At 39.7% G+C, this 26276-nt stretch overlaps 1 protein-coding gene and 1 long non-coding RNA gene across 4 annotated transcripts in view; both read left to right on the top strand.

Moving 5' to 3' along the window:
• HOMER1 (homer scaffold protein 1) overlaps nucleotides 1-4584 on the top strand; it is a 135854-nt gene extending 131270 nt beyond the window's left edge. For both annotated transcript variants that reach the window (XM_053224308.1, XM_015069096.3), the window contains exon 9: nucleotides 1663-4584. In XM_053224308.1, the coding sequence (XP_053080283.1) occupies nucleotides 1663-1851 (189 nt within the window). In that variant the 3' untranslated portion in view covers nucleotides 1852-4584. The remainder of the gene's footprint in view (nucleotides 1-1662) is intronic.
• Nucleotides 4585-6691: 2107 nt separating this feature from the next.
• On the top strand, nucleotides 6692-25617 carry LOC113593663 (uncharacterized). Of its 2 annotated transcripts, XR_008299310.1 has the most exons (5): nucleotides 6692-9530; nucleotides 10870-11023; nucleotides 13161-13225; nucleotides 24084-24752; nucleotides 25316-25617. It is a non-coding gene; the product is annotated as an uncharacterized LOC113593663 (long non-coding RNA). The 2 variants fall into 2 exon arrangements; XR_003413951.2 differs by having other exon boundaries at nucleotides 6692-11023.
• Nucleotides 25618-26276: the final 659 nt, after the last annotated feature.

Here is a 26276-nt window from a genome sequence, read left to right as displayed (position 1 = left end):
CTTAAATGATGCATTAACACTTGAAACATAATGTTTTCTCGGGCTGACTCATATTGTAATATTAACACCAAAATTTTGTCTTTGTTCCATATAATTTATATATGTAAATATAATTTGTGTCAATCACTTAATTCCTCTCAGATGTAAAAGTGAGCTTTCCTGGGGGCGCCTGGGTGGCTCAGTTGGTTAAGCGTCAGACTTCAGCTCAGGTAGTGATCCCATAGTTTGTGGAATCGAGCCCTGTGTTGGGCTCTGTGCTGACAGCTCAGAGCCTGGAGCTTGCTTCAGATTCTGTATCTCCCTCTCTCTCTATCCCTCTCCTGCTTATGCTCTGTCTCTGTCTCTCAAAAATAAATAAACTTTTAAAAAATTTAAGGGGCGCCTGGGTGGCTCACTTGGTTAAGTGTTCGACTTTGGCTCAGGTCACGATCTCACAGTCCATGGATTCAAGCCCTGCTCTGTGCTGACAGCTCACAGACTGGAGCCTGCTTTGGATTCTGTGGTCTTTCTCTCCCTCCCCCCCCCCTCTCTATCTCCCCTGCTTGTGTTCTCTTTCTCAAAAATAAATTACATTTGAAAAATTTAAAAAGTGAGGTTTCCTGGGGTACCTTGGTGGCTTAGTCAGTTAAGCTTTCCAACTCTTGATCTCTGGGTTGTGAATTGAAGTCCTGTGTTGGACATCATGCTGAGTGTGGAACCTACTTTAAAAAAAAAAAGAAAAATGAGCTTTCCAGAAAGAATATATAACTTTCTATGAATTGCTTATCTGAATAGCTTATTTAAAGTGTAATAGTCTGTTTTCTGCCGTTTTTCTCATTTAGAATTTTTAACCAAATTTAAGTCTCTAGCTCACTATATCCTTTTGTTTTTTAGAGTCACTTATTATATTTGTTATGCTTAGGAACATTTTTAGAGCAGTAATAACTTCTAATTTTTAAGTATGCTGGACTTCATTCTGTTTTTTAAAAAAAATTTTGTCATGTACCTTTACTTCCCTTTTGTCGTTTTCTCTTCTTTCCATGATTTGCAGTATATTGGAATGTCAGCTTTCTAATTCCCTTGTATGTATACTTATTACACGTCTTGACTATAGTTTTTAGCCCTTGAGCTGTTTGCTCTGCCACCTCGATCCATTTGATAGGCAAAACAAAGAATAATGAACATGCTCAGAGGTTCCTAACACCACATTTTAGAAAGTTGTTGTCTTCCCACAATCTTTCTCAGGAATTGCCAATGAGGAGAAAAAAATTTGTCTTTTTCTCTGTTTGCTTTCACCTGAGTGTGTTCGCAATTGTGCAATAAGAAGAATGGGCAGGCAGAAATTGACATGAGATGTAGCTAATCCACAAAATGGGTCTTTAATCCTATCTAAGTATTTGAAGTGCCTGAAGGGTTGCCTAGCACAAAGTAAGCAGTCAGCAAGTTTTTGTCGGGTGGATGGTTGGATGGATTCATGAACAAGCCTGTCCATAAAACACATGGATTTCTCAGATGGCAAAATTCTAAAAATCTCTTTAAATGGTACTACCTTGAGATTCAGAAACTCATCCTCCTACTCGTCCACGTGCATTAACTACCAGAATATTAGTAATAACAAAAGTTATATTGCTTTCTAAGTCATGAACTGACCTGTGTATATATATCACACTTTTGTTTCTAAAGGAAGTAGAAATTCGGAACAAAGACCTGGAGGGACAGCTGTCTGACTTAGAGCAACGTCTGGAGAAAAGTCAGAATGAACAAGAAGCTTTTCGCAATAACCTGAAGACACTCTTAGAAATTCTTGATGGAAAAATATTTGAACTAACAGAGTTACGAGATAACTTGGCCAAGCTACTAGAATGCAGCTAAGAAAAGTTAAATTTCAGTGCCAATTGATTAAAAAATACACTGTCTCTCTTCATAGGACTGTTTGGGCTCTGCATCAAGATCGCACAAAAAAATTGAATATCATTCCTCCTCCAGGAGGATGATCTTTTGAAAATTGGAATTGTATATTTCAGTGTAAATTTTAGAATTCAGCTTGTAGCTAGTTGGGGAAAAAAAAAGAGATGAAAACTTGAACTACAAATTACCTCCATGTATATTATTGGCCATAGTTAACTAGAAAGTTATAAATAGACACTTAATGCAATCTTTTTTTTCTGATATTAGCCAATGGGAGAATTAACAATGTCTGGGTCACATCCCCTTTTTGTGTTCAACACAGTGAAGGTTATCTGCTTCTTAAATTAATTTATTTATGATATCTAAAGCTGTGTTTTGTGCAAAAATTTAGTGATGAAAGCCCTGTCTTCTGTTGTAATCTGAATAATTTCTCAGGATATTTTTGCACTGCTAAGAAGCAGTGCCATTACCAATTAATTCTTGCCAGGAGTGAGAGAGAGCTGTATCTTTAATTGAAACATACTTAACTAGAACTGGGTGTATAGAGTTCTTCCCTTTTTTTATACTGGAAGATATTTCACTCGGTGACCACTCTGGTACACTCTGGTGTTCTTTAATCTTGTCTGCTGTATAGTTTACTTTTCCACATTGATTCCATGTATTTATGAGAAGATATTGTCTCCCATTTTATTACACATTTTAAAGCCAACTAACGAAGGCAGCTGAGTCCCTCAGAAATTTTTCTTTTTAAATTTCTAATAAATTTGACACACAGTACTGAAATACAGCAGCCCGTCATTGACGGTCTGGTCTAGCAATGTTAAGTATATTTACAGAATATGCAGTTACATTTATTTATATATTTTGCAAGAAATCTTTTCTGAATGATCAATGCATTTCAATTTACAAATAATAATGGTTACTGGGGAACTGTTTATTATAGATCATTTTAAGGTGTATAGCAATTTTAAAGGGGATCCATTTCCATCAAACAGCCAATCAGAGGACTGTGGGGGTTGGAGCCGTGTACTCTGTCTGGGTCTTCACATCAACCACATCTCTAGTCAAACTTCACAAGGCAATATTCTGAACTGTTAACTAGGCATTTCAAAACAAGAATTCAACAGGCTCTTCTCAATGAACAAGTTTTAATGTTGTTTTGATGTAATTTTAAAAGACTTTTAGCAAACATGCATTTCTTTCTATATTTCTTTGAAGAAGCTATTTTAAAAGTGAGCCAAGTGCTGTCTAGTCTGCTTATGGAGTTAGGAATGCATCAGAGTCCATATATCTTTGCTGTACAATGCCTGTGATGTTGAGGAGGGTTCTTTTTTAAAGTGTATGCTTGAGTATCTGACTCTGTGGAGTCTACGAATGCACTGACTTTGTTTGTACCCCAAAACAATTGAATTGTTAAGTACAAAATTAAGCTAATTAATCGATTTGTAACCATTTTTTCACTCACAAGCAGCAACGCAACACTAGACAATTTTGTTTTATATATGTATGTGTATGTATGTAAATACATACATATTAATTTATATTAGAGTGAAAAATAAATGGTTTGTTTCTAAAGTTAGTTTCTAAAGTGAGTTTTCAGGTGTCTCTGAACAGTTTATATCAGACACTTAATCATCATGTATTATATGTGCTATAACATCATGTAAGTTACCTCCATCTATTTTAGGATATTTTCCTCACCTGTTTATTATAGGGAGGATGATTTAGGTACACAAGCTCAGAGCTGAGATATTTCTCTGATAAATCAGGTAATAAAATTATTTGATTGATGGAATTTTGAAGTAGATGTGATTTTATCCATCAGTTTCTGAGTAATAAAGAGCACCAGATTTTAATTTAAATAGGGGATTTAACACTAGGGATCAGGGAATTTAGTTATGAAGAGTTAAAAATTAAAAAAAAAACAGTATAAGCTATTGAAATGGTAAGTGAATTATTTTAATGATGTAATAAGATATTTTTAAATTTTGACATAGTTGTCATTTAATGGGAAAATAACTCACCAAAATGTCTCCACTTGAATTGTACTGATATGTGAGACATGTGTGTAATTCAATATATACATATACCCATATGTATATACAGAAAATTATTTTTAATATTTTCCTACTGATAAGAAATTTAAAATTGGAAATTTTGTGAGTTTTTTCCTTGTCCAATAAGGCCTAATTTTTTTTTCTTTTTTTAGGGATTTAACAACTTGAGGGCTGCACCTTTAAATTCCCAGAATGTCTTTAGACGTGTACAGTATATGGGATAAGGTGGACACAAGTGCACATATAAATAAAATCTTCTTAGTAAGACTGTTTTCAGTATTCATTTACAGTAGGAGAGTATCTAGAAATCGTCATCTACAAGTCATAATTAGGTTGTGTGCCTACTGTAGTTTTCTCCATTTCTGTATTATAGAAATAAAAGTTTGCATATTAAAATTTGATTTTTCCCAGAGACAAGTATTATATGATGTATCTATATTTAGATCAAACTGTGGTAATATATTTATCAGAAAATGATGCTGGGGACTGTAGCCTGAACATGGACTTGAAGTGACACAGAAAAGGAGAGCAGAGATCGATCCCATTGTGTATAAGTTACTATATGATAATTATGAATTCTTGTACAAAAAACAACTGAAAAAAAGGAAAAACAAAAATACAGTTTTTATTTTGAAATACATTTGTTGTTCTCTGGAGAATGTACTTTATCTTCTTTTTCCTTCAGTCTTTTACAGATACTTTTTAAAAGGCATTTAAGTGATGGCAGCATTTGCTCAACTCCTACAGGTGCTACTGGATTTCACATTTAGTGTGTTATGTTGTGAAATCCTAACTTTGACATAAACGGTTTTATGAGTATCTCCCTGCCTGGAAAATTAGTTTTTGTTTCTCCTCTCTCTCCTTCTCTCCCTCTTTGTCTCTCGCTCCTTCTCTCGCGCTCTTCTCTCCCTTTCTTTCTGCAGATTAAAAAAAGTTCATGAAGTTACATCCGTCCTTGTCCTCACAGAAGAGCTTCAGCCCTGTCATGGATTTCATGTTTTGCTCTCATTTAACTGCTGGGAAGCAATTAGAGGAAAAGCTTGCAGGTTTTTTTTCAAGTGGAAATAAAAGGGACACTCGAAATTAAACTACCACCTTTTAAAGCTCCTTTTCTGCCCTGTTAAAATTAAATGTATTCTCTCACATGTGTGCTCTGGCCTTCCATGTTTGTGTTTAACTGTGGAGTGAGCATCTCAGCTGCTCTCTCCCTGCAGACCTGGTTTTCTGTCTGTTCTGGAAGGGACACTGGCCAGAGGCAAAACTTGTTTGGTGGCAGTGTTTTGTTTTTTAAGAAATTGTTTCGTTTATTGGGTATCATGATTTTACCCTTCCCGATAAGCTGTGCGTGAAGTCCTGGAATAGTCTTCATTGAATTTTTGTCTTCTTCATGTTTAGCTCTGTTTCCTTATCATTCATAAGGTAAATTAATTTATATAAAATCTTGAGGAAGCTTTCAGGTAAGAAGTAGTTCAGAATGACATGTTTAAAAAATTTTTTTTTCTCAAGTAGGATGCTGTACTATAGTAAGTATTGGTTAAGAAGATAATTTTCAAATGAGAGAATATTTTTTAAACTACTAGAAAAGGATAATTTTAGAATGGAAGCAGGTGAATCATTCACCCTACTTTAGATTGTGAAATACATTTTTTCCAACCTAAAATTGGACCTTACATTTTGACAACAGTTTTTCTTTATGGGAAATTGATATGTACATGTCACAGAAATGTAAGCATCATTATTGAATTAAAGAAATGGTTTGTTGTTCATATATTACCTAGTAAAATAGCTAACAATTTTATCCAAGAAAAAAACCTCAAAACTCAAATCAGCACTGCACTGCCTAGTGATTTCTGCTTCACTAGATAGAAAAGAAACACTTGAAGTTATTTTTACCCAAAACAGGTGACCCAGGTAGAGAAATTGCATCTGTACTAGAATAGGGAAAAGGCCACAAGCTCCCAGTTTATTTCTGGTCAATTCTCTGATCTCATTAAGGTCCCTTCTATCCTTTGGATGAAAGAACACATTCCAGCAGGTGGCAGGAGCTTATCTGGAGGAGGAGAGGATATTTTTTGAGAAAGCAGGGCCAGCAAAGAGTGGGAGCGCGCTGCCCTCAGTCTTTATCTATCTAAGGCAGGTCAGGCTAGCCAGAGACATTGTCGTTTTTCACTAAACAAGTTGGGGTTGCCTTAATGAATTTTAAGGGCTTTCAGAAGATCCTGTCATTTGTATTGTCAGCATTTATAACCTAACAGAAGACACCTCTCATTCAGAACTCACCATTCTGTGAATTCTGACCAACTTTTGCCAATTCTTTTCACATCAGGGGCGCCCGGGTGCCTCAGTCGGTTGAGTGTCCGACTTCGGCCCAGGTCATGATCTCACAGTTCGTGAGTTCGAGCCCCATGTCGGGCTCTGTGCTGACAGCTCAGAGCCTGGAGCCTGCTTCAGATTCTGTGTCTCCCTCTCTCTCTGCCCCATCCCCACTCATGCTTTGTCTCTCTCTGTCTTAAAAATAAATAAAACATTAAAAAAAATTTTTTTTAATTCTTTTTGCATCAGATCTACCCAGGGATAGAAATAGTACTCTGCTTTCTCCTAGTAACACCAAATTAAGATGATAATGAGTACCTAATAGATGCAAAATTAAGCCCATTTCTGTACCACAGGAAAATGTCTTTTGTGAGTATTTTTTCCACCAAAAGTCAAGGTTTTATCTTGTTATCTATGTTTTATAACTATATAGTAAGTTCTTATCTACATGACTTGTGTGTAGGACTTATTTGATTGTTACACCTTAAATGGAATGACTGTTTCATAAAACATGGCCAGAAAGCAGGTGCTCTTGAAGTAAATGATTTCTCAACAACCTCAGTGTGAAGTGGAACAGAAAGGAGTGTTTGTTGAATCTGTGCCATGTGACGGACACTGTACTAACTGTTTGACATTTCATTTCTATGTATAGGGGCCCTTGCAGGGGTGTTCCTTTGCGAGGGGGATGAGGGAAAGAAAGGGAAGAGGCTCAGATGATTTCACCTGCTGGGCTGCTACAGAGATCAGTCTGGTCGTCCAGTACACCAGTCAGAAGGTGGAGATCTTGTTCATGTTTCTGGTACAATTTTTCCCTCTAGCTTGACTGCCTTGTTTCTAGAATATCTGCTAGGGTACTTCTTAACTGTATATTTTATATTTCCTCCTTTTGAACTTTGTCCTTCAGCCTCCGTTGGTGTTTACAGTGCTTGCTATCACTTGGTTGCAAATGGTACTTTGTTTGCAGATCATATTTATGCAGTGTGTTTTAGTTCCAATTTTTTTTAACTTAAAAACTTCAGATAATCCAAGGACAGTGCACTTGTTATGCAGAGTTCCAGTCAATAAAATTTAAGTAGGAACTATTTATAACTATAAAGACCTTGGGAGGACCATTCGTCTCTTAAGTTCCTTAGTGAAATAAGCTGTAAACCTGTAAAACTCATCCCCCAAGACTAAACACTAGTTCAGCAGGATGTGGGTTTTGCAGTCAGTGTAGTTAGGTGACTTTGTGGTCAATTCTGGTTGCACAGAAGTCAAGGCCGCTCCAGGTTGATCACATCATTAGATCAGCTGCAGAAGTATCTCATGGCCTAGATTTTAGGTGATACCGATGGAATCATATGATATTTGTCTTTTTTGTGTCTGGCTTATTTATTTCACTTAGCATAAACTTTTCAAGGTTTATCCATATTGTGGCATATATCAGAATTTCACCCCATTGTATGGATATACCACATTTTGTTTCCATTCATCTGTTGATAGACTCTTGGGTCATTTCTACCTTTTGGCTGTTGTGAATGATTCTTCAGTGAACCTTCATTTACAAATTGTTTGGGTCCCTGCTTTCATTTATTTGGGTGTATGTATAGGGATGGAATTGCTGGACAATATGGTAATTTTACGTTTAACTCTTTGAGGTAGGATTGGGTTTCAGTTGCGTTAATTTCAAAGACTCAGAGTAAAATGCCATCTCACTGGAAATCAAGCTGTGGGGTCAATGTTTGTTAACAGACCTATAAGTGATCCCTCGATATCTCACTTAGGCCTTTTACTCTCTAACCTAGAATATTTATTGAGTACAGACTATGTCCTATGCCCCATTTTGGAATAGAGACCAGAGAGAGAGTCTCCTAATCCAGTGTAGGATACAGACAGTTACTTCACAGTATGCAAGTGCTATCATAAAGGAGAGCACTATTGGGGCGCCTGAGTGACTCAGTTGGTTGAGCATCCGACTTCAGCTCAGGTCATGATCTCACGGCTTGTGAGTTCAAGCCCTGCATCGGGGTCTGTGCTGACAGCTCAGAGCCTGGAGCCTGCTTCAGATTATGTCTCTGTCTCTACCCCTCCCCCACTCATGCTCTGTGTCTCTCTCAAGAATAAATAAACATTAAAAAACAAAACAAAAAGGAGAGCGCTATTATGAGGGAGCCCAGAGAGAAGAGGAGTTGTGAAATCTTTCCCAAAAGACTGAAGATTCCCGACTAAATCTTGAAGAAGGAGTAGGAGCTAGCTGGTTGAAGAAGGGGGGGTAAAATTTCAGAGAATTTCAGAGTATGTCATGTGCAAAGGCCCAGAGAGATGAAAGCATTGAGACATTGAGAAAATTAGAATGGGTTAGTGAACTGAAATACAGGATGTTAGGGAAGGAGATATAGCAAGATGGTGGTAGAGGAGGCGGCAAAGGGTAGATCAGTAAAGTCTTTGTAAGTCATATGGAAGATTCGGGTTTTATTCTGAAAGTAATACAGAGATAGTGAAGGATTTTTTTGTAAAGAAGTGATGTAATAAAAAACATGTTCTGAGGGTACCTGGGTGGTTCACTCAGTTAAGCGTCCAACTCTTGATTTTGGCTCAGGTCATGATCTCACCATTGGTGAGATCGAGCCTCACATCAGGCTCTCTGCTGAGAGCTTGGGGACTGCTTGAGATTCTCTCTCCCTCTCTATCCCTTCCCCCACTCGTGTGTGTGTTCTCTCTCTCAAATAAACATTAAGTATATATATACATATATATATACATATTTAACATTTATATATGTTCTGTAAGTCTAGGCAGTTAGGCAAATCCCAACATTCTCTCATGAAAGGCTGCAGTATGGCAGTAACAATGGAAATGGAGAAGATGGAATGGATTCAGAGGGCATTTAGGAGGTAGAATCAGTAGGACTTCTTGCCTAATGTAGATGGCAAGGAAAAGCAAAGAATGCAGGATGATTGCTAGATCTCTTGAGTTGACCAGCCTCATTTACTGAGAGTAAATTCAAGATGTGGAGGGGTTTAGTTTGGGTGGAGGCAAGGAGGCAAGACAAAGCAAGATGAATGATGAGTTAATTTTGTTTTGAGTTTAAGGTGCCAATGGACTAGCCAGATGGAGATGTGAGTCTGGATGGAGCTTAGAAGAAATATATGAACTGGAGATCGATGCTTGGGAGCTGTCAGCATACGTAATGGTAACTGAGGGCGTGAGAAATGAGAACACAATATAGAAGTGTCACTTCGGGGCAGGTGCAGCACAAAAGCTTGGGAAAGAGACAAGCAATGGCCAGGAGGGGTGAGTGGATACACAAAGAGTAGGGACTCATGGAAGCCTAGAGGAGAGTTTCAAAAAGTCAGATTTCACACAAAAACAAAGCAACTCATGTCTTAAGGCATTGATATTCAAACTGTGTTGAAACCCTTTGTTAACATTTAACTTTTAAATATATTTTAACTGAAAAAAAGTAAAAACTGACCAACTCAAATATGTCGCTTATAACATGTTAAAACATGGAAATCCAGCAGACGTCAGTACCAGGTTAACTGTTTTTGTGCAGAGGCCACAGTAAGGCCATCTCGATACATTGAAGAGCATCTTTATATTTCAAGGTGAGTTATTAAATAACTCCATTTCCTAGTGTGAATTAGGACTTTTTTGATACTTTGCAACTGAAACAAATACAGAAATAGGGTCTACTAAGCTCACGTCACTGTTCCATAAACCCAGTCTCAAATGCTTGTTGTTTATGAAAATAATTTCACCTTTCTTACTGACTTATTGATTAAATTAAATGTCATGCAGCACCTTTTCTGTTATTGTGTTGGTTTTCCATGTAGCTGTCGTTTCCAAAAGGTGGTTGCGATAGAGGGCCACAGATAAAAGGAGGTAGACACTTTCCTAGTAGAACTTGGCTTATTTTTCTGTGACTCCCTTGCCTCTCCTCAAAGTCAAGTTCTAGGGGCTGAAATGTATTTCCTGCATCTTGTTTAACGTATTATTTGGATGCTTAACTCATTACTAGGAACAGGTGATTTTGTGTTTACATTGCTTTGGGAAGTTTAGAGAGTTAATACTTATGTTATCTTAAATGACCTTTATTCTTTTTTTTCATACTGATTCGTAAGTAACTGTATACAGATTATTTCCGGTAGACACGATCTTAAACAATGACAACAACAACACTCTGTGTATTTGGTTTCAGACTGTGGTATGGTGTTTGACTTTTATTTCTGGTTTAAGTTAAAATTAGCTTGAATTCCTTGACTAGACACAGCTTGCACTACCTGGGCAACAAATGAGCATGTTAGACATTCCAGGAAGAAAAGAGGAGCTACTGTTTTTCACATACGGCTCCAAGTGATCCATAAGATTTGCAAATCATTTGTGCATTGTGAAATAAATTCTAACTTTTAAACCATTTTTGTTCATATTTTTCTATTTACTGATTAATCTTGGTCCCCTTTAGCAGAACGCTTATTTTAGAGTATACTCTGCATTGAAATCCCATGGTATATTTCAAGGTATAAAGCATAAAACTTCATGGTCTGTGGCACATGGCCATCTCACAACAGTCAACGACAGATTTTCACAACAATGTCATGACCTAAATGTTACTGTTCTCCCCACTTTGTAGATTTTACAGAGCCTGAGATTCTGCAACATTAAGTGATTGGCCAAGTCCAGAGGCCACCAAGGAGTAGAATACAGGCCCTGTACCTGCTAACCCTGTACCCATCCCACTCCATCACGCCCAAACTATGAACTGCAGACCTTTTTTAAAACGACAGGTACAAAAGTTTATCAATTCCTGGTATTTAACAACCTGTCACTTAATGAGAAAAATCGTTCATTTTCCGTTTAACAATGGTATAATGTCTCTGAATATTTATGTCTCTGCTTTCTCCTTTTGTAGAAAAAAACTTTAATTATTCTACTCATTCATATATGCTTTCGTTTTGCAAACATTTTTAATAGTACAGTAGAAAAAGAAAAAGAACGGATGTAACATTCTTAATAAGAGTAAAACAAAAATCACCCTTGATCTGTCAATTCCTTCCCTAGAAATTATGTCCTTTTAGCATATTTATATGCCTTTATATATAATATTTATGTGCTTATAGAAATATCTGTTTGGGGGGTAGGAGGCACATAAATTCTATTACAGTGCATCTTGCTCTATAATTTGCTGGGGTTTTTTTAATCTCTTTGGAAGCTCCATCCAAGTACATATGGTTTTTAACTTCTTCAGAGTGTTCCATTTTATGGATATATTACAGTTTAAGCATTTCCATTTTTTTTCTTTCCTTTTTCATGCTACCCTCTTGTTCTTGACCTGGAGGCTACTTTATTAAGCACAGTATTAGGGGTATTAAAGATTGGTTAGTGCTCAGTTACCAAATGTCCCATAATTCCTTCTATAGCACCAGTCAAAATGAACTTTAAGTGAATAAATTTTCCTAAAAACGAAAACTCAAAAAAAAAAAAAAAAAGACTTAACTGGTCTTGATAAAATTATTTCTAAATTACACTATAAGCAACACCTAGCAACGTGCTCAGAACATAGCAGTCACTTGATAAACGTGTGGAATGACTAAACACGCTTACTGTCTTAGAAAAGAGGGGACACCTAACAGAAACTAACCTTTGCTTAGTGACTTGGTCCACCAGCTCTTGTACACAGTGTCCCCATCTGGGGTGCCTGGAGGACCATCAGGGGTGTATAGGGCAGTTTAAAATGCAAGGTGCTGTGCTCTGTAGTCCTCAAAGTAGAGAAGAAGGGGACAGGACTAAAAAGGAAAGGAGAAATACAGAGATATTTAAACTGGTATTTCCACGGGGCTCCTGGGTGGCTCAGTCGGTTGAGCGTCTGACTTCGGCTCAGGTCATGATCTCACAGCTCATGAGTTCGAGCCCCATGTCAGGCTCTGTGCCGACAGCTCAGAAGAGCCTGGAGCCTGCTTCAGGTTCTGTGCCTCCCTCTCGTCTGCCCAACCCACTGGCATCCTGTCTCTGTCTCTCTCAAAAATAAGTAAACATTAAAAAAAAAAATTATTAAAAAAAAAAACTGGTTATTTCCAGGCAATGCCTCCCTCTTAGGCCAAGAGCCTTTTGTCACCTTGATGGTGGCTTTGCAGAAGATGCTGCCTGTTGGCTGTTGATTCAAACTTTTTGTGAATACCTACAGTGCCACAGGGCACTGTACTAAGCACAAGGAACAGAAAGGTGATAATTCACAGTCCTTACCCTCAAGACGGAGGAAGCAGACATGTTAATTGATAGGTACAATGAGCTAGTAAGACTGAACGGAGTCATAGCTTCTGGTGAATAGACAGGAGAAGTTGGGCATTGTCACGGAGGGGGTGGCATTTGAGCTGAGATAAAGATGAATACATGTCCACTTTGACAAAGATTCGGATGGATCTTTGGATGTATGAGGAGCCTAGGGGAAAGGGCACATCGCAAAGAGCCACACACACCAATTTAGCCTAACACCCTGGAGGACCCATCAGCGGCTTAACTAGGAATCCAGAGCAGATGAGGTGGGCACATTCCAGACCGCAACCTTGTCTTGGGTTCTCAGCAGTTCTGACTTCTCCTAAAGGGAGTGGATGGCACTGAAACCTTGGATGAGGAAAGTAACATGATGACTAGATTCACATTTTAGAGAAAGTAAATCACTCTGGCCACAGTATCAAGAATAAATTTAAGACTACGTGAGATGAAGGAGGTGTTAACTTTATTGTGGTAATCATTTCACAATAAATACGTATATCAAATCATCACATTGCACACCTTAAACTTACACAATGTTATATGTAAAAGATATTTCAATAAAGCTGGGGAAAATGGACTAAAGGTTCTGCAAGACCAGATTGAGAATTCAGGATGACTGTTTTTTTTTTTTTTTTAATTGCGGCAATCCAGGTAAGAGCAAACAAAAACTGGAAATGATGCCAGAAGAGGAACTGAATATGAGAGAGACTCAAGAGGTATCTAATGGGAAGATATTTTGAAATTCTAAATTTCTGTTTTTGTGGCATTTATTGCTTCGTTTCCCTTCCTTCCACCCCCCAATTCAGGCAAACAAATGCCTTCTATTCCCTGGCCCTCAGGATTGGGTTGTTACTGCAGTAATGACAATCATTTCTTTCTTATTTAAAAAAAAAATTTTTAATGTTTATTTATTTTTGAGAGAGACAGAGCACAAGCAGGGGAGGGCAGAGAGAGAGAGGGAGACACAGAATCCGAAGCAGGCTCCAGGTTCCGAGCTCCAAGCTGTCAGCACAGAGCCCAACACGGGGCTCAAACTCAGGAACCACGAGATCATGACCTGAGCCAAAGTCGGACACTTAACTGAGCCACCACGGTGCCCCAATGACAGTCATTTCTCTTCTTTTGAATTTCTGCACTCACATGAGGTTCTTATGGGACAGGGAAGTGGAATTGAAGGGAACAAGATAATGAGAAGGTAGCAAGTACCCCTAAGAAGGGGCCCTGGACACTGCTCCTTCCCTTCAACACACCAGCCTTAGATCAGAGGTTGGAGGGTAAAAAAATGACCCCCCAACAGGATGGAGGATTGGAGGCCCATGCCTCAGTTTCCAGGTTTGCCTACAGAAGAATTCCCCTGGGCCAGGATGATGGAGCAGCTGCTGAGGAGAAATGATGTGGTGTGTCCACTAAGAGAGTCCCCAACAAGTTTGTTGGAGCTCAAAGAAAGTGCCTGAAAAGCCTCCCTGCCCCAATTTCAGCACGTGAAGAAGCAACTGAGAAAGGGTCACCTGTGTGGATCTGGCACCAAAGATCAGATGGACATCTCCGTGGATTCTGGTGCAGAAGGCTCTCAAAACAAATGCCAGCATCGATAGAAGTGGATCGAGAACCAGAACCTGCCACTTTCCTAGCCCCTTGAGTACTTTGACACTTTATGGAACTCACTTGCATCCCTAGGAAGGAAGTGGTAGGAAGGGAAACCTTAACTGGCTGATTTTATCTTGAGTTGACAAAAGCAATGTCTCTGCTGCCGGGCAGAATACCATTTAGAATAAAATTGAGAACAAAATTATTTGCATATCCTGCTCATGGCCTGTGAACATGTACTCATTACCAGTAGATTTTGCAGGACGTGGTAACTGTTGGGAGGATTTCTAGGTTTCCAGATTTGGTGTGAAGAAAGATAAGTTCTGTTTTGGACATGTTGAGTTGGAGGTACTTCTCCAGCATGGAGGCTAGAGAAATAAATTTGGAAGTTACCAGAAAACAGGCTGATGATGAAGCCATAGGCAGATGAACTCAAATAGATGGTGAAAAAGGCCCAGAGGGGTGCCTGGGTGGCTCAGTAGGTGGAACATCTGACTGTTGATTTCAGCTCAGGTCATGATCTCAGGATTCTTGAGTTCAAGCCCCGCGTAGGGCTCTGAGCTGGCAGCATGGAGCCTACTTGGGTTCTGTCTCTCTTGTCTTAAAAAAAAAAAAAAAAAAAAAAAAAGGCCCAGAGCCATAGGAAGCCCTGTCATTTACAGGGGCATGGAGAGAAAATGGAATTAGGTAAACCCTGTGAATAAAGGTCCAAGTAACCTAGAGAAGAACGAGCAGGTGACACCAGGTAATCAAATTGATAGCTATCTAATTTTATAGTGAATGGGATCCAGCCCCAAAAGAGTTCATGGTTATAAACTAAAATTTTATGTGTTTGCTTTTTTTGTAAAGGCTACTATTTAAAAAAAGTTTTTTTTTTAATTTTTTTTTTTTTTAACGTTTATTTTTTTTTGAGACAGAGAGAGACAGAGCATGAACGGGGGAGGGTCAGAGAAAGGGAGACAGAATCTGAAACAGGCTCCAGGCTCCAAGCTGTCAGCACAGAGCCCGACGCGGGGCTCGAACTCACGGGCTGCGAGATCATGTCCTGAGCCAAAGTCGGCCACTTAACCGACTGAGCCACCCAGGCGACCCTAAAAAAAATTTTTTTAACGTTTATTTTTGAGAGAGAGACAGAGCATGAGCGGGGGAGGGGCAGAGAGAGAGAGGGAGACACCTGAAAGTAGGCTCCAGGCTCCAAGCTGTCAGCACAGAGCCTGACATGGAGCTCGAATCCATGAACCACGAGATCATGACCTGAGCTAAAGTCGAACACTTAACTGACTGAGCCATCCCAGTGCCCCTAAACTAAAATTCTTTGTGACATCTCTCCTTATTGACCAGGAAATTATCTGCCTCGTTTTCCAACTTGAGACCGTGTTCTGGTTGCTTGAGGATTCTGGGATTCTGACTACTGGAGCCTAATTTGTGTTGATACAGTGCAATCTTACCTGCCTAGTGTTCCTGCAGGAGAGATTGAAGTTCATGTACGTTACGTCAATATGCTGCCGGGATTTTTTTTTTTTTTTTTATGTTTGGCTGTATAACCCAGTTCCCCTTTCAAGAAAAAATCTCCATCACAACTTGTTTTCTGAGAATAAGACGAAGCAAATTTGGGGGGAGCCTATGTTTCTTATTTTTGGGTAATGAAAACTACATAAATCCATCATTTCCGTATCACCCTGGCTACTAGGAAGCTGAAAACCAGGTTTTAGGCTTAATTGCTGTCGTGTTCCTCAGCTAGGAGTTCTCTTAGAATTTGGGGCTTTTTTTTCTTCTTTTTGGACCCTCTTTATTTTTTCCTGTTCCTAGTTTTTGATCGGTCGTTTGGTCTTGTACTATCTGGTAGTACCTATATTTTTCTAATCTACCTCAAATCTTTTATGAGTTTGCAAGAAACAGAATAGCTAATTTAAAAATAAAGGACATGTCATAATTTTGCAGTTTCTTTTTTGACCTGTATCTCTAAGGCTGACCTTTGAGACCTTTGGTCTATGGTAGTAACCACGGTCTTCATTTTAGTTACAAAATTCATTCTGATGAATAATTCAGAGAAACTTCCCCCACTGCACACCCCATAGTCAAACTGTTTATCAACGGCAGTAGCAAAAATGAAACATTTGATTGCTTGATGATAGAGGTCATTTAAGGAAACAAGGTAACCCCAGTGAAGTGACACCAGGCATCTTTCCTCTTTCATCTCTTAACCCGGCTTACCTATCTTGGCCGTGTTATTTAGAAATGTGGCCAATCATCTTAAAAGTCATTTGTATAAAATTTTCCTTCTCCAAATCCCATGTGAGAGCTGATAACAAGCTTCTTGCTCTGTTGAAGTATCATGGGCAAGAACTCAAAAATAAATAATAATGTGTTTCCCTCTACTGTGCTTGGTTTATAACCTTGGACATGGTTTCACTTGCCACATCTTTGGGACTATCAGATCTTTTTAAGGTGCCAGGATCTACATTTACCATCACCAGCCAGGAAGATACAACACATCCCTCCTAAGTGAAGAGTGAACTATTGAATGGCACTTGGTTAAGACCAAATATTTCCCCCAAGACTCTGCCAGAGATTGCCCCCTGGGCCAGATACAGCCTCCTTCAGAGAGTGAAGCACATACCATGTGATCTTTCTTTTCCTCAACTGGTGTCAAAACTAATCATAGAGCCACATTTACCAGGTTAGAATGGAGTTACCAATCACCATTGCTTTAATTCTCCCACTTTAGATGGCCCTGAGCCACCTGATTTGAAAGTTGGAGGAAACTGTCCTTTAAATAAAACTCATTGCAAGACTTAATGTAGCCTTGGTGTTCAGCCAATGTCTGCTAAATTCTAGCTCAGGTTCCAACAAAAAGAAAAGGTCCAAACTGTCCTTTTGTCTGATGATTTTTTCGTCAAGCCAAAATGTCTCAAACCTATAATTCTAGTCTTAATTGGTTTCTAGGTTGAGTTCATTCTACTTGAAAGAGCAAGCGCTACAGAGGAGGAGAACAGGAACTTTTATTAACCACAGAGCATGTATTGGGCACAGCATGTACAAGATCCAGAGTGGGTCCTTACAACAACCCTAGAAAAATGAGTGGATGAGCACCCGGAGACTCCAGGAAACCAGGGGTCACCCGGTACCATATAACTGACAAAGGATGGAATCCAGTTTGAACTCCAGTGGGCTCCTATTTTTCTCCAAGAGGCATATTTTTCTGGGCCAACCTCAGCAATGAAACACAGAAAGATAATGGAAATCACGGAGTTGACTGCTTCCTGAGGAGGCTGTAACAAGATTGGAGCCAGGGGCCTGTTGGAGTCGTAGGGCAGTGTCCTTGGAAAAATTCCTGAATTGCTGACCATGATTCATTCATTCCTTTCTTTTGCCTGGCTTATTTTTGCCTGGTCCTGAGACTGTGCTATAATTTTGGGGGTGAATAAAAAAAAGGCTAAGAATCTCTGTCGTACGCAAAGCTCCCATCTAATGTCTTGATTCCCAAGATGCCTACTTCATGCATAATGGGGAAAACACCTACAAGAAAGTTGTGTGCAATGACCGAACTACATTCAAAGTACAATCTGCCATTGTGCCAAGGTAGGCTAATTCATGTGCACTCAAGAACCTCGAGGATAAGGTTTAGAAAACCAAAACCTGGGGTTCAGGAAGTTCAAAGTGCTGACAGTAATGATAGTACTTGGTGCTCCCCATATGGAGTCCTCCTGTGCCTGTCTGTCTGGAAAGAGACCCAAGGTTTGTTGGAATTGGATCAAATAAAGAAGGGGTCAGTAAAGATGAAGCTGATGACATACCCCCATTCCTCTACCTACAGAACCTTCTTAGCCTTCCCCATATACATTCTCCAGTAAAGAACTCCCTTCCACCTCGGCCTTGCTAGAATCCACAGATTTCAAAATGGAGATTTTGGTTCCATCCCTACCTCAATACTGAGATAGTTTTTGTTGCAGGCCGAAAGCAGGCAGTGTGATTTTGGGGCCACAAGATGTTGGGTTCCTTAAAGACAAGCAGCATGGAACAAATAGGGAAGCCACAGAACCACTTCTGAAATTCAATTTAATCTTCAAGCTGTAAAACCCACTGCAATAATGATGAGGGCTTTTGTCTTCTCTGAGTAGCCCGGGATTCCTTTGAGAAAACTGACAAATTTGTAAATGTGGTAAAGATAACATTTTCAATAAGCTTTTATTTCTTCCTCTTCATTATGTGGTACAAAGGATCCTAAAATTCCATTCCAATTCTTTTCACTTTGTGAAAAATGGTCACACCAAGAAACACTTGACCAGTATATTCTTTTTGTATAACAAATTCTCTTCTCAAAGTTTTTTTTCTGAGAGAAATAAAAATAATTTTATTTGCCGTTGGGTTATTTGAGTTCCTTCTAATAACATTTTTCCTTTAAGTACACTTTTTGACTTACCTGATTGCAGTGTTGATTGCAACACTTAGTGTCAGTAGTGTCCCATCTAAAATAAGCTTTGCTGTTACTGCTAAAGAAGATCTGATAAATATCCTTCTAAGAGTCGTGCATATGGGAATGCAAGCTGGTGCAGCCACTCTGGAAAACATGGAGATTCCTCAAAAAACTAAAAATAGAAAAAAAACAAAAACAAAAAACTAAAACTAGAACTACCCTATGACCCATATGACCCAGCAATTGCACTGCCAGGCATTTATCCAAGGCATACAGGTGTACTGTTTCGAAGGGACACGTGCACCCCCATGTTTATAGCAGCACTATCAACAATAGCCAAAGTATGGAAAGACCCAAATGTCCATCGATGGATGAATGGAGAAAGAAAATGTGGTGTGTGTGTGTGTGTGTGTGTGTGTATATATATATATATATATATATATATATATATATATAATGTGTATATATAATGTGTATATATAATGTGTATATATATACACATGTATATATATAATGTGTATATATATAATGTGTGTGTGTATATATATATATATATATATATATATATATATATATATATATATATAATGGAGTATTATTTGGCAATCAAAAAGAATGAAATCTTGCCATTTGCAACTACGTGGATGGAACTGGAGGGTATTATGCTAAGTGAAATTAGAGAAAGACAAATATCATATGACTTCACTCATATGAGGACTTTAAGTGACAAAACAGCTGAACATAAGGGAAGGGAAACAAAAATAATATAAAAACAGGGAGGGGGACAGAACAGAAGAGACTCATGGAGAACAAACAGGGTTATGGGAGGGATTGTGGGGGGGATGGGCTAAATGGGTAAGGGGCACTAAGGAATCTATTCCTGAAATCATTGTTGCACTATATGCTAACTAATTTGGATGTAAATTTAAAAACATAAAATTAAAAAATTTTTAAAGAGTACTATAGATAAAAAGAGTCATGCATAATAATATTGACAATGGAAAGCAAACATGAATTGATTTTTTAAAATTTTATTGATTTAAGTAACCTCTACATCCAGTGTGGACCTTGAATTCATAACCCCAAGATTGGGAGTTGCATTCTCCCTGAACTGAGCCCCCCAAGTGCCCCCATGAATTGATATTTTAATTAGAATTTTGTTTTGCGTATGTTTTGGATTAAGAAAGAGATGTGGTCAGTTAATGATTCTATTCTATTGTTTTATTGCAAACAAGACTGAGAAAGGGAACAAGTATTTCCACACTGGATTCTTCTTGAATGAATTCAAGCAAAGTTTCATCAAAATGAAAAACTGCCAGGTAGCTTTGCATTTGGTAAAGGTGTGAGATTGCACCCACAGAGGTGCTGATTTGCTTCTCCTCCAGAAGGACCAGCCCTTTAAATGTGCAGTGCTGGCCTCAGGGGGAGTGTCTGCACATGTCTGTTAAGTCCCAGGGACTTGAGGGGTTTTATCAGAAGCTTATGCTAAACACTATTTTTTCCCACCAGATTCTAGGTAGAGAAACTATGTCATCCAGTGTAGATGACTAGGTCATTTCTGAAAAATTTTTAAAAATATTTATTTTTGAAAGAGAGAGAACATGAGTTGTAGAGGAGCAGAGAGAGGGAGACACAGAATATGAAGCAGGCTCCAGGCTCCAAGCTGTTGGCACAGAGCCTGACACAGGGCTCGAACCCACGAACCGTAAGGTCATGATCTGAGCCAAAGTCAGATACTTAAACCAACTGAGCCACCCAGGCACCCCATAGATCATTTCTAACTGACAGTCCACAAGCCTAACATTGTGAGCCAGCTCCCAGCTGTGCAGCTCTTCTCGACATTTCCTTCCGTGAAGAACCCTGTGTTCTTCTGTTTGCCCTGTAGTGTTCTTGACACTTGTGACTTGCCAGAATCTTTACCCTACCTTGCAGCTCTGTTTTTGGTGGGCGCCTTTATCTCCTCAGGCCTCAAGGTCCTCCTCTGCAAATGAGGGATAGGATCTATGACCTGTTCCAACCTCTTCCATCTCTAGAATATTCAATACATTAAGAGAAGGACTGAGTTAAGAACCAATGCCTTTAAAGAAACTGGGAAGTTTCTCTCATCTGAGGGCTAAGGGGCACTTGGCAATCACTTATTGTTGTCTCAAAATTTTGTGAACTTTCCTTAAACATACACTTATATTCTAGTCTTTCTTCTAGCTATTGACTCCAGAGAAATAAAAACATATCCAAAGACTTACACATGAATCTTTATGTTAATATTATCTATTCACTTTTTTATTGAAGTACAGTTAACACAACTACATTACTTTCAGTTGTACAACAATGATTCAACAAGTCTGTACGTCAGTGCTGTGCTCACCCCAAGTGTATCCAGCATCTGTCACCACGCCAATACAGTATCATCGACTATATTCCCTATGCTGTGCCATTTGCTCTCGTGACTTACTTCATAGCTGGAAGCCTGTATCTCCCACTTGCCTTCATCCATTTTCTTCATCCCTCACCCTCACCTTCTGGCTACCACTCAGTTTATTCTCTGTTTTTATGGGTTTGTTTCTGCTTTTTGTTCATTTGTGTTTTAGAGTCCATATATAAGTGAAATCATACGGTATTTTTCTTTGATTTATTTCATTTAGTATAATACCCCTGAGGTCCGTCCATGTTGTCTCAAATGGCAAGATCTCATCCTTTGTTATGGTTGCATAATATTCTATTGCGTGTATGTGAATGAGTGTGTGTGTGTGTATGTGTGTGTGTGTATGTATGTGTGCTATATCTTTACCCATTCATCTATTGGTGGACACTTGGGTTGCTTCCATGTCTTGGATATAGTAAATGTTGCAATGATAGGGTGCATATATCTTTTCAGATTAGTGTTATTGTAGTCTTTGGGTAAATACCTCAGTGGAATTACTGGATCATGGGTATTTCCATTTTTAATTTCTTGAGGAACCTCCATACCGTCTTCCACAGTGGCTGCACCAACTTACATTCCCACCAACAGTGCACAGGGGTTCCTTTTCCTCCTCTTTCTTGCCAACACTTGTTTCTTGTGTTTTTGATTTTAGCCATTCTGAAAGTGTGAAGTGATAACATATTAGAGTTTTCGTTTGTATTTCCTTGATAAGTACTGATGTTGGACATGTTTTTCATGTGTCTGTTGGCCATCTGTATATCTTCTTTAGAAAAATGTGTGTTCAGGTCCTTTGCCCATTTTAAATTGAATTATTTGGGGCAGGGGGGTTAGTGTTGAGTTGTGTAAGTTCTTTATATATTTTGGATGTTAATTCTTTATCAGATATGTCATTTGCAAATATTTTCTCCCATTCAGTATGTTATCTTTTCATTTTGTTGATGGTTTCCTTCGCTGAACTTACGCATGAATATTTACTCACAATAGCCCCAAACTGGAAACAACCTAAATGCCCATTAACAGATGAATGAATAAACAAAATGTAGTGTATCCATACAATATACTACTATTTCGCAATAAAAAGGAACAAACTACTAATACATGCAACATGAATGAATCTCATTCTACTGAATGAAAGAAGCCAGACACAAGGATACAGGCTGTATGAATCCATTTATGTAAAATTCTAGAGAATGCAAACTATTATAGTGACAAAAAGCATTTCACTTGCTGCCTGTGGACTGCAGAAGACAAGGGCTCTTTTGGTGGTGAACGAAATGTTCTGTGCTGTGACTAGGATGGTAGTTTCATGGGTATCTACAACTGCCAACATTCATCAAATTGCACACTTTAAACGGACAGAACTTATATGTAAACCATTTCTCGAGGGTACTGAGGAAAAATTTTTGTAAGCTCTTGACTGTTCAATCTGAGGCTTGAAGAGAATACTTACTGGGCAACGGAGAAGTTTTGTGGGGCTATGACATCACAAAAGGGTTAATAGTCTTAAACATTCCGGAAAGCCCTTTAATTTCTGGGCAGCGCATATGAATTTGTCGTGCAAAAATTTTACCTTCTGGTTTCCGGTAAGCCTCAGACAAAGGACTGCCTTGAGGACTTAGCAGGGCCCTGGGCTGGATGAGCCAGCCTGCTCTTTCTCCAGCCTCGTGCAGATTCCTGAGAGCCAGCTGGCTCAGCAAACAAAGGCCAGGTCTCCTGTCTTTTTAGCATGTCAGGCTTCTTAATACTGATTTTCCTTCCCTCCGCCTGAGGTGGTATGTGTCCACCTGGGGAGATTCCGTTCCACTTTTTTGAAACTAGAAAGCTGTAGGCCACATTCTTCCTTTATAGGCCACCTGGAGCGACCTATTTTAGTTGGCTCCACTTACAGAATCACAGGATGTGAGAAATCACAGGATGTTAGAAAGAACTTGAGAGATCGTCCTGGCCAACATCCCAAAGGAGGAAACGGAAGTCCAGAGAAGGTTAGTGACTGGCATAGGCTCACACAGCCAGGGCAGGACTATCAATTACTGTCTTCCCAGGTCTCTCTGCTTCCTTATGTTGGCTCTGACCTGCTGAGAAATTGCAGCCCAAGATCCCTGGCTGTCAAAAACTAGGTCCGAAACCCAAGATCGACTTCAGTGTGCGGTACTTTTTTTAAGAATGAAAGTTGCTGGGGCACCTGGGTGGCTTAGTCGGTTAAGCGGCCGACTTCGGCTCAGGTCACGATCTCGCGGTCCGTGAGTTCGAGCCCCACGTCGGGCTCTGTGCTCACAGCTCGGAGCCTGGAGCCTGCTTCCGATTCTGTGTCTCCCTCTCTCTGCCCCTCCCCCATTCATGCTCTGTCTCTCTCTGTCTCAAAAATAAATAAACATTAAAAAAAAATTAAAAAAAAAAAAAGAATGAAAGTTGCAAAATGGTTGGATTCTAGCTGGAAGAAAGGCAGCAGAGAGTTCTGACCTCCTATGAGGAAACATAAGGATCAGACCTCAGCTTGGGAATGAATGAGAGGCATTTATGATTATCGTAGAACTTGGCAGCAATTACAAAAGCCTGTTCCATGGTGGAAGCGACCGTGTTAAATTTCCGTTCTTATTTGCATTTATGAAAGTAAAATAAAAGTATTTCTGGGATAGGAACAATCTTTGTGATTGGGAAATGCCTCTTGGTCATTATTGCTCTTTTCACTCTTCATATATTTTTCCTTGATGGCTATTGAAATAGCAGATATTTTAAACAGAGAGAACATTCATCATGGCGGATTCTTGAAGTTGAATCTGATTCTTCCAGTGAAGTAGCCACTGCCAGAAAGTAAATGAGACCTTTCTGGAAGCTCCACTAACAGTCCCACACGGCTCTAGTTTTAAACTAGAGTTTGGCAGGCCCAGGTCTCCATGTCCTCAACCCTCTCCTCTCGCATCTGGCCCATCGGTGCCTGGGCAGGAGCTGGGGTACAGGCGGCTGAGGGTTCCTTGGGGATCATGCCGCTCTTTCCCAGCGGTATCCCAGCAGCACCCTCAATGCTGGTGTTGGCTTGGCGGGGGGGGGGGGGGGGGGGGTGCGCAGAGATGACAGCGGTGTAGTTACCAGTGGTCTTGGACATTTGCATTGCTTGCTGTACTGGTGACATGTTTTGTTCTTTATGCAGATTCCCCAGAATAGAAGTTGCAGAATTTGGCAGAATGATTAGGGTGGACACTTCAGGAAGAAGACTTCGGGTTGTTAGAGAGAAGCTCCCCCACCCCCTAAGCTGAAGAAGAAGCATCCACACGCCCTGCTTCCACCTGGGGACTCCCAGATTGCCACACAATAGCACCTCCTAGAGGTGTCGGCAGTGGTGAGACCCGCCCTTCCCAGAGAGACTGTTTTCTGTGCCACTTTGTCTTGCCCTGGTGGTCACGCTGTGTTGTGGCTGCAGCGAAAACCTTTTGTGTGTCAGACATGATGGGCAGCGTGGACAAGTCACACTGGTGCCCAACACCTCCCACCACTGAGCACTGTGAGGGCAGAGACTTGGTCGTCTTTGCAACCTATCTCTACCCCCTCACGTTGAGGATACCTGTATACCCACAAGGACATACCATCAGCGTGTGGTAAATCTTGCTGAATGACAGACAAAGTGACATGTTGAGCAAGCAGATGATGAAAGTTTCTGACCTTAAATGTGGACTAATCAGATAAGTGTACTAGTGATACAAGAAATCACGGAAGACTCTGTGGGAGAAGAACTGAAACTTCTTCTAGAAAATCCATTAATGACCAGAATAGATCTCTGGCTTTTTTCATGTGCGTTAGATAACAACCATGGAGAATTGAGGTGGGTACTTTTCACTTCACCTCCTCTAATCCTGTGATTTGAAATCATTACCATCATTGGGGCCACAGGTATTTGGGGCACCTGAACTGGCTAATTTATTTTCTCCTCCATTTTCTCTTTATTAATTATAAATGTGGTCTTTTACTTACCTAAGAACCAGGGATAGGACAGCTATTTCAAAGCATCTTAATTTTTACTATTTTTTTAACTTTATTAATTTTGAGTGCGAGAGAGAGGCAGAGAGGCAGAGAGAGAATCCCAAGCAAGCTCCATGTTGTCAGCACAGAGCCCGATGTGGGGCTTGATCCTACTAACTGTGAGATCACGACCCGAGCCGAAATCACGAGTCTGATGCTCAACTGAATGAGCCACCCATGTGCCCCTCTCGTACTGTTTTTTTTTTTTTAATTAGCATACAAGTACACTGTCGTGTCTCTTACTGTAAAGTTTACCTTTAATCCTCAGACCTATCAGTTGATTTCTTCTTTTTCACTGAAAAACTCTGAAAAAAATGGTGTCTTCGTGAATTAGCTCCCCTTCCTAACTTTGCACTTGCTCTTCAGATTCCTCCATTGTGGCTTCTGCCTTTCCTGCTCCACCAAAATCGCTCTCTCCAAGCTAACCAGGAACCTCCAGCTTGCCACACCGGGGGGCATTTCTGCCTCTTCTTACTGGCACGCTCCTCACAGGACCAGCTAAGCATCCTTCTCTTGTACATGAAAGAAAATCCAACTGATTGTAGCAAGAAGAGTAAGTTTCTTGTACTATTTTTCATTTTTAAAAGACTATTTTTTTTTCATGGTTATTTATTTTGAGACAGAGAGAAAGCATGAGCAGAAGACAGGCAGAGAGAGAGAGAGGGAGAGAGAGAGAGAGAGAGAGAAAGAGAGAGAGAGAGAGAGAGAGAGACAGGGTCTGAAGCAGGCCCTGCACTGTCAGTGCAAAGCCTGACAGCGGCTTGAACCCATGAACTGTGAGATCATCACCTGAGCTGAAGTCAGATGCTCAACCGAGGTGCCCCTCGTGTTTTTTTCTCTTCTTTTCTTTTCTTTTTCTTTTTTTTTTTTAAATGTTTATTTATTTTTGAGACAGAGAGAGACAGAGCATGAACGGGGGAGGAGCAGAGAGAGAGAGGGAGACACAGAATCTGAAGCAGGCTCCAGGCTCCAAGCTGCCAGCGCAGAGCCCAACGCGGAACTCAAACTCAAGTACCGTGAGATCATGACCTGAGCTGAAATCAAGGGTCGGATGTTTAACCAACTGAGCCACCCAGCCTCCCCTCTTGTACTGTTTTTTAAATAATTTTCTCCTCTCTGCTTTTTTCTACTCCCCAACGTCAGTCAGATATTGGATTAGCTGAATTAACCCTAACTATGTTTTCTGTTGTTCATCTCTTTGGCTGTTTGTTTGGCTCAACGAGTTCCTGGCCTCTAGCTTTTAAACCTTGCATTGAATTTGTCATATCACCTGTCACGGTTTTTGTTTGTGTCGTTCGTTGTTCTCAGAATATTCCTTTTTATTGCA

This window comes from Acinonyx jubatus, chromosome A1, assembly GCF_027475565.1.
Source record: "Acinonyx jubatus isolate Ajub_Pintada_27869175 chromosome A1, VMU_Ajub_asm_v1.0, whole genome shotgun sequence".
NCBI lineage: Eukaryota > Metazoa > Chordata > Mammalia > Carnivora > Felidae > Acinonyx > Acinonyx jubatus.
The sequence above is the reverse complement of the archived record's forward strand: the minus strand, read 5'-3'. Positions and strand labels throughout refer to the sequence as shown.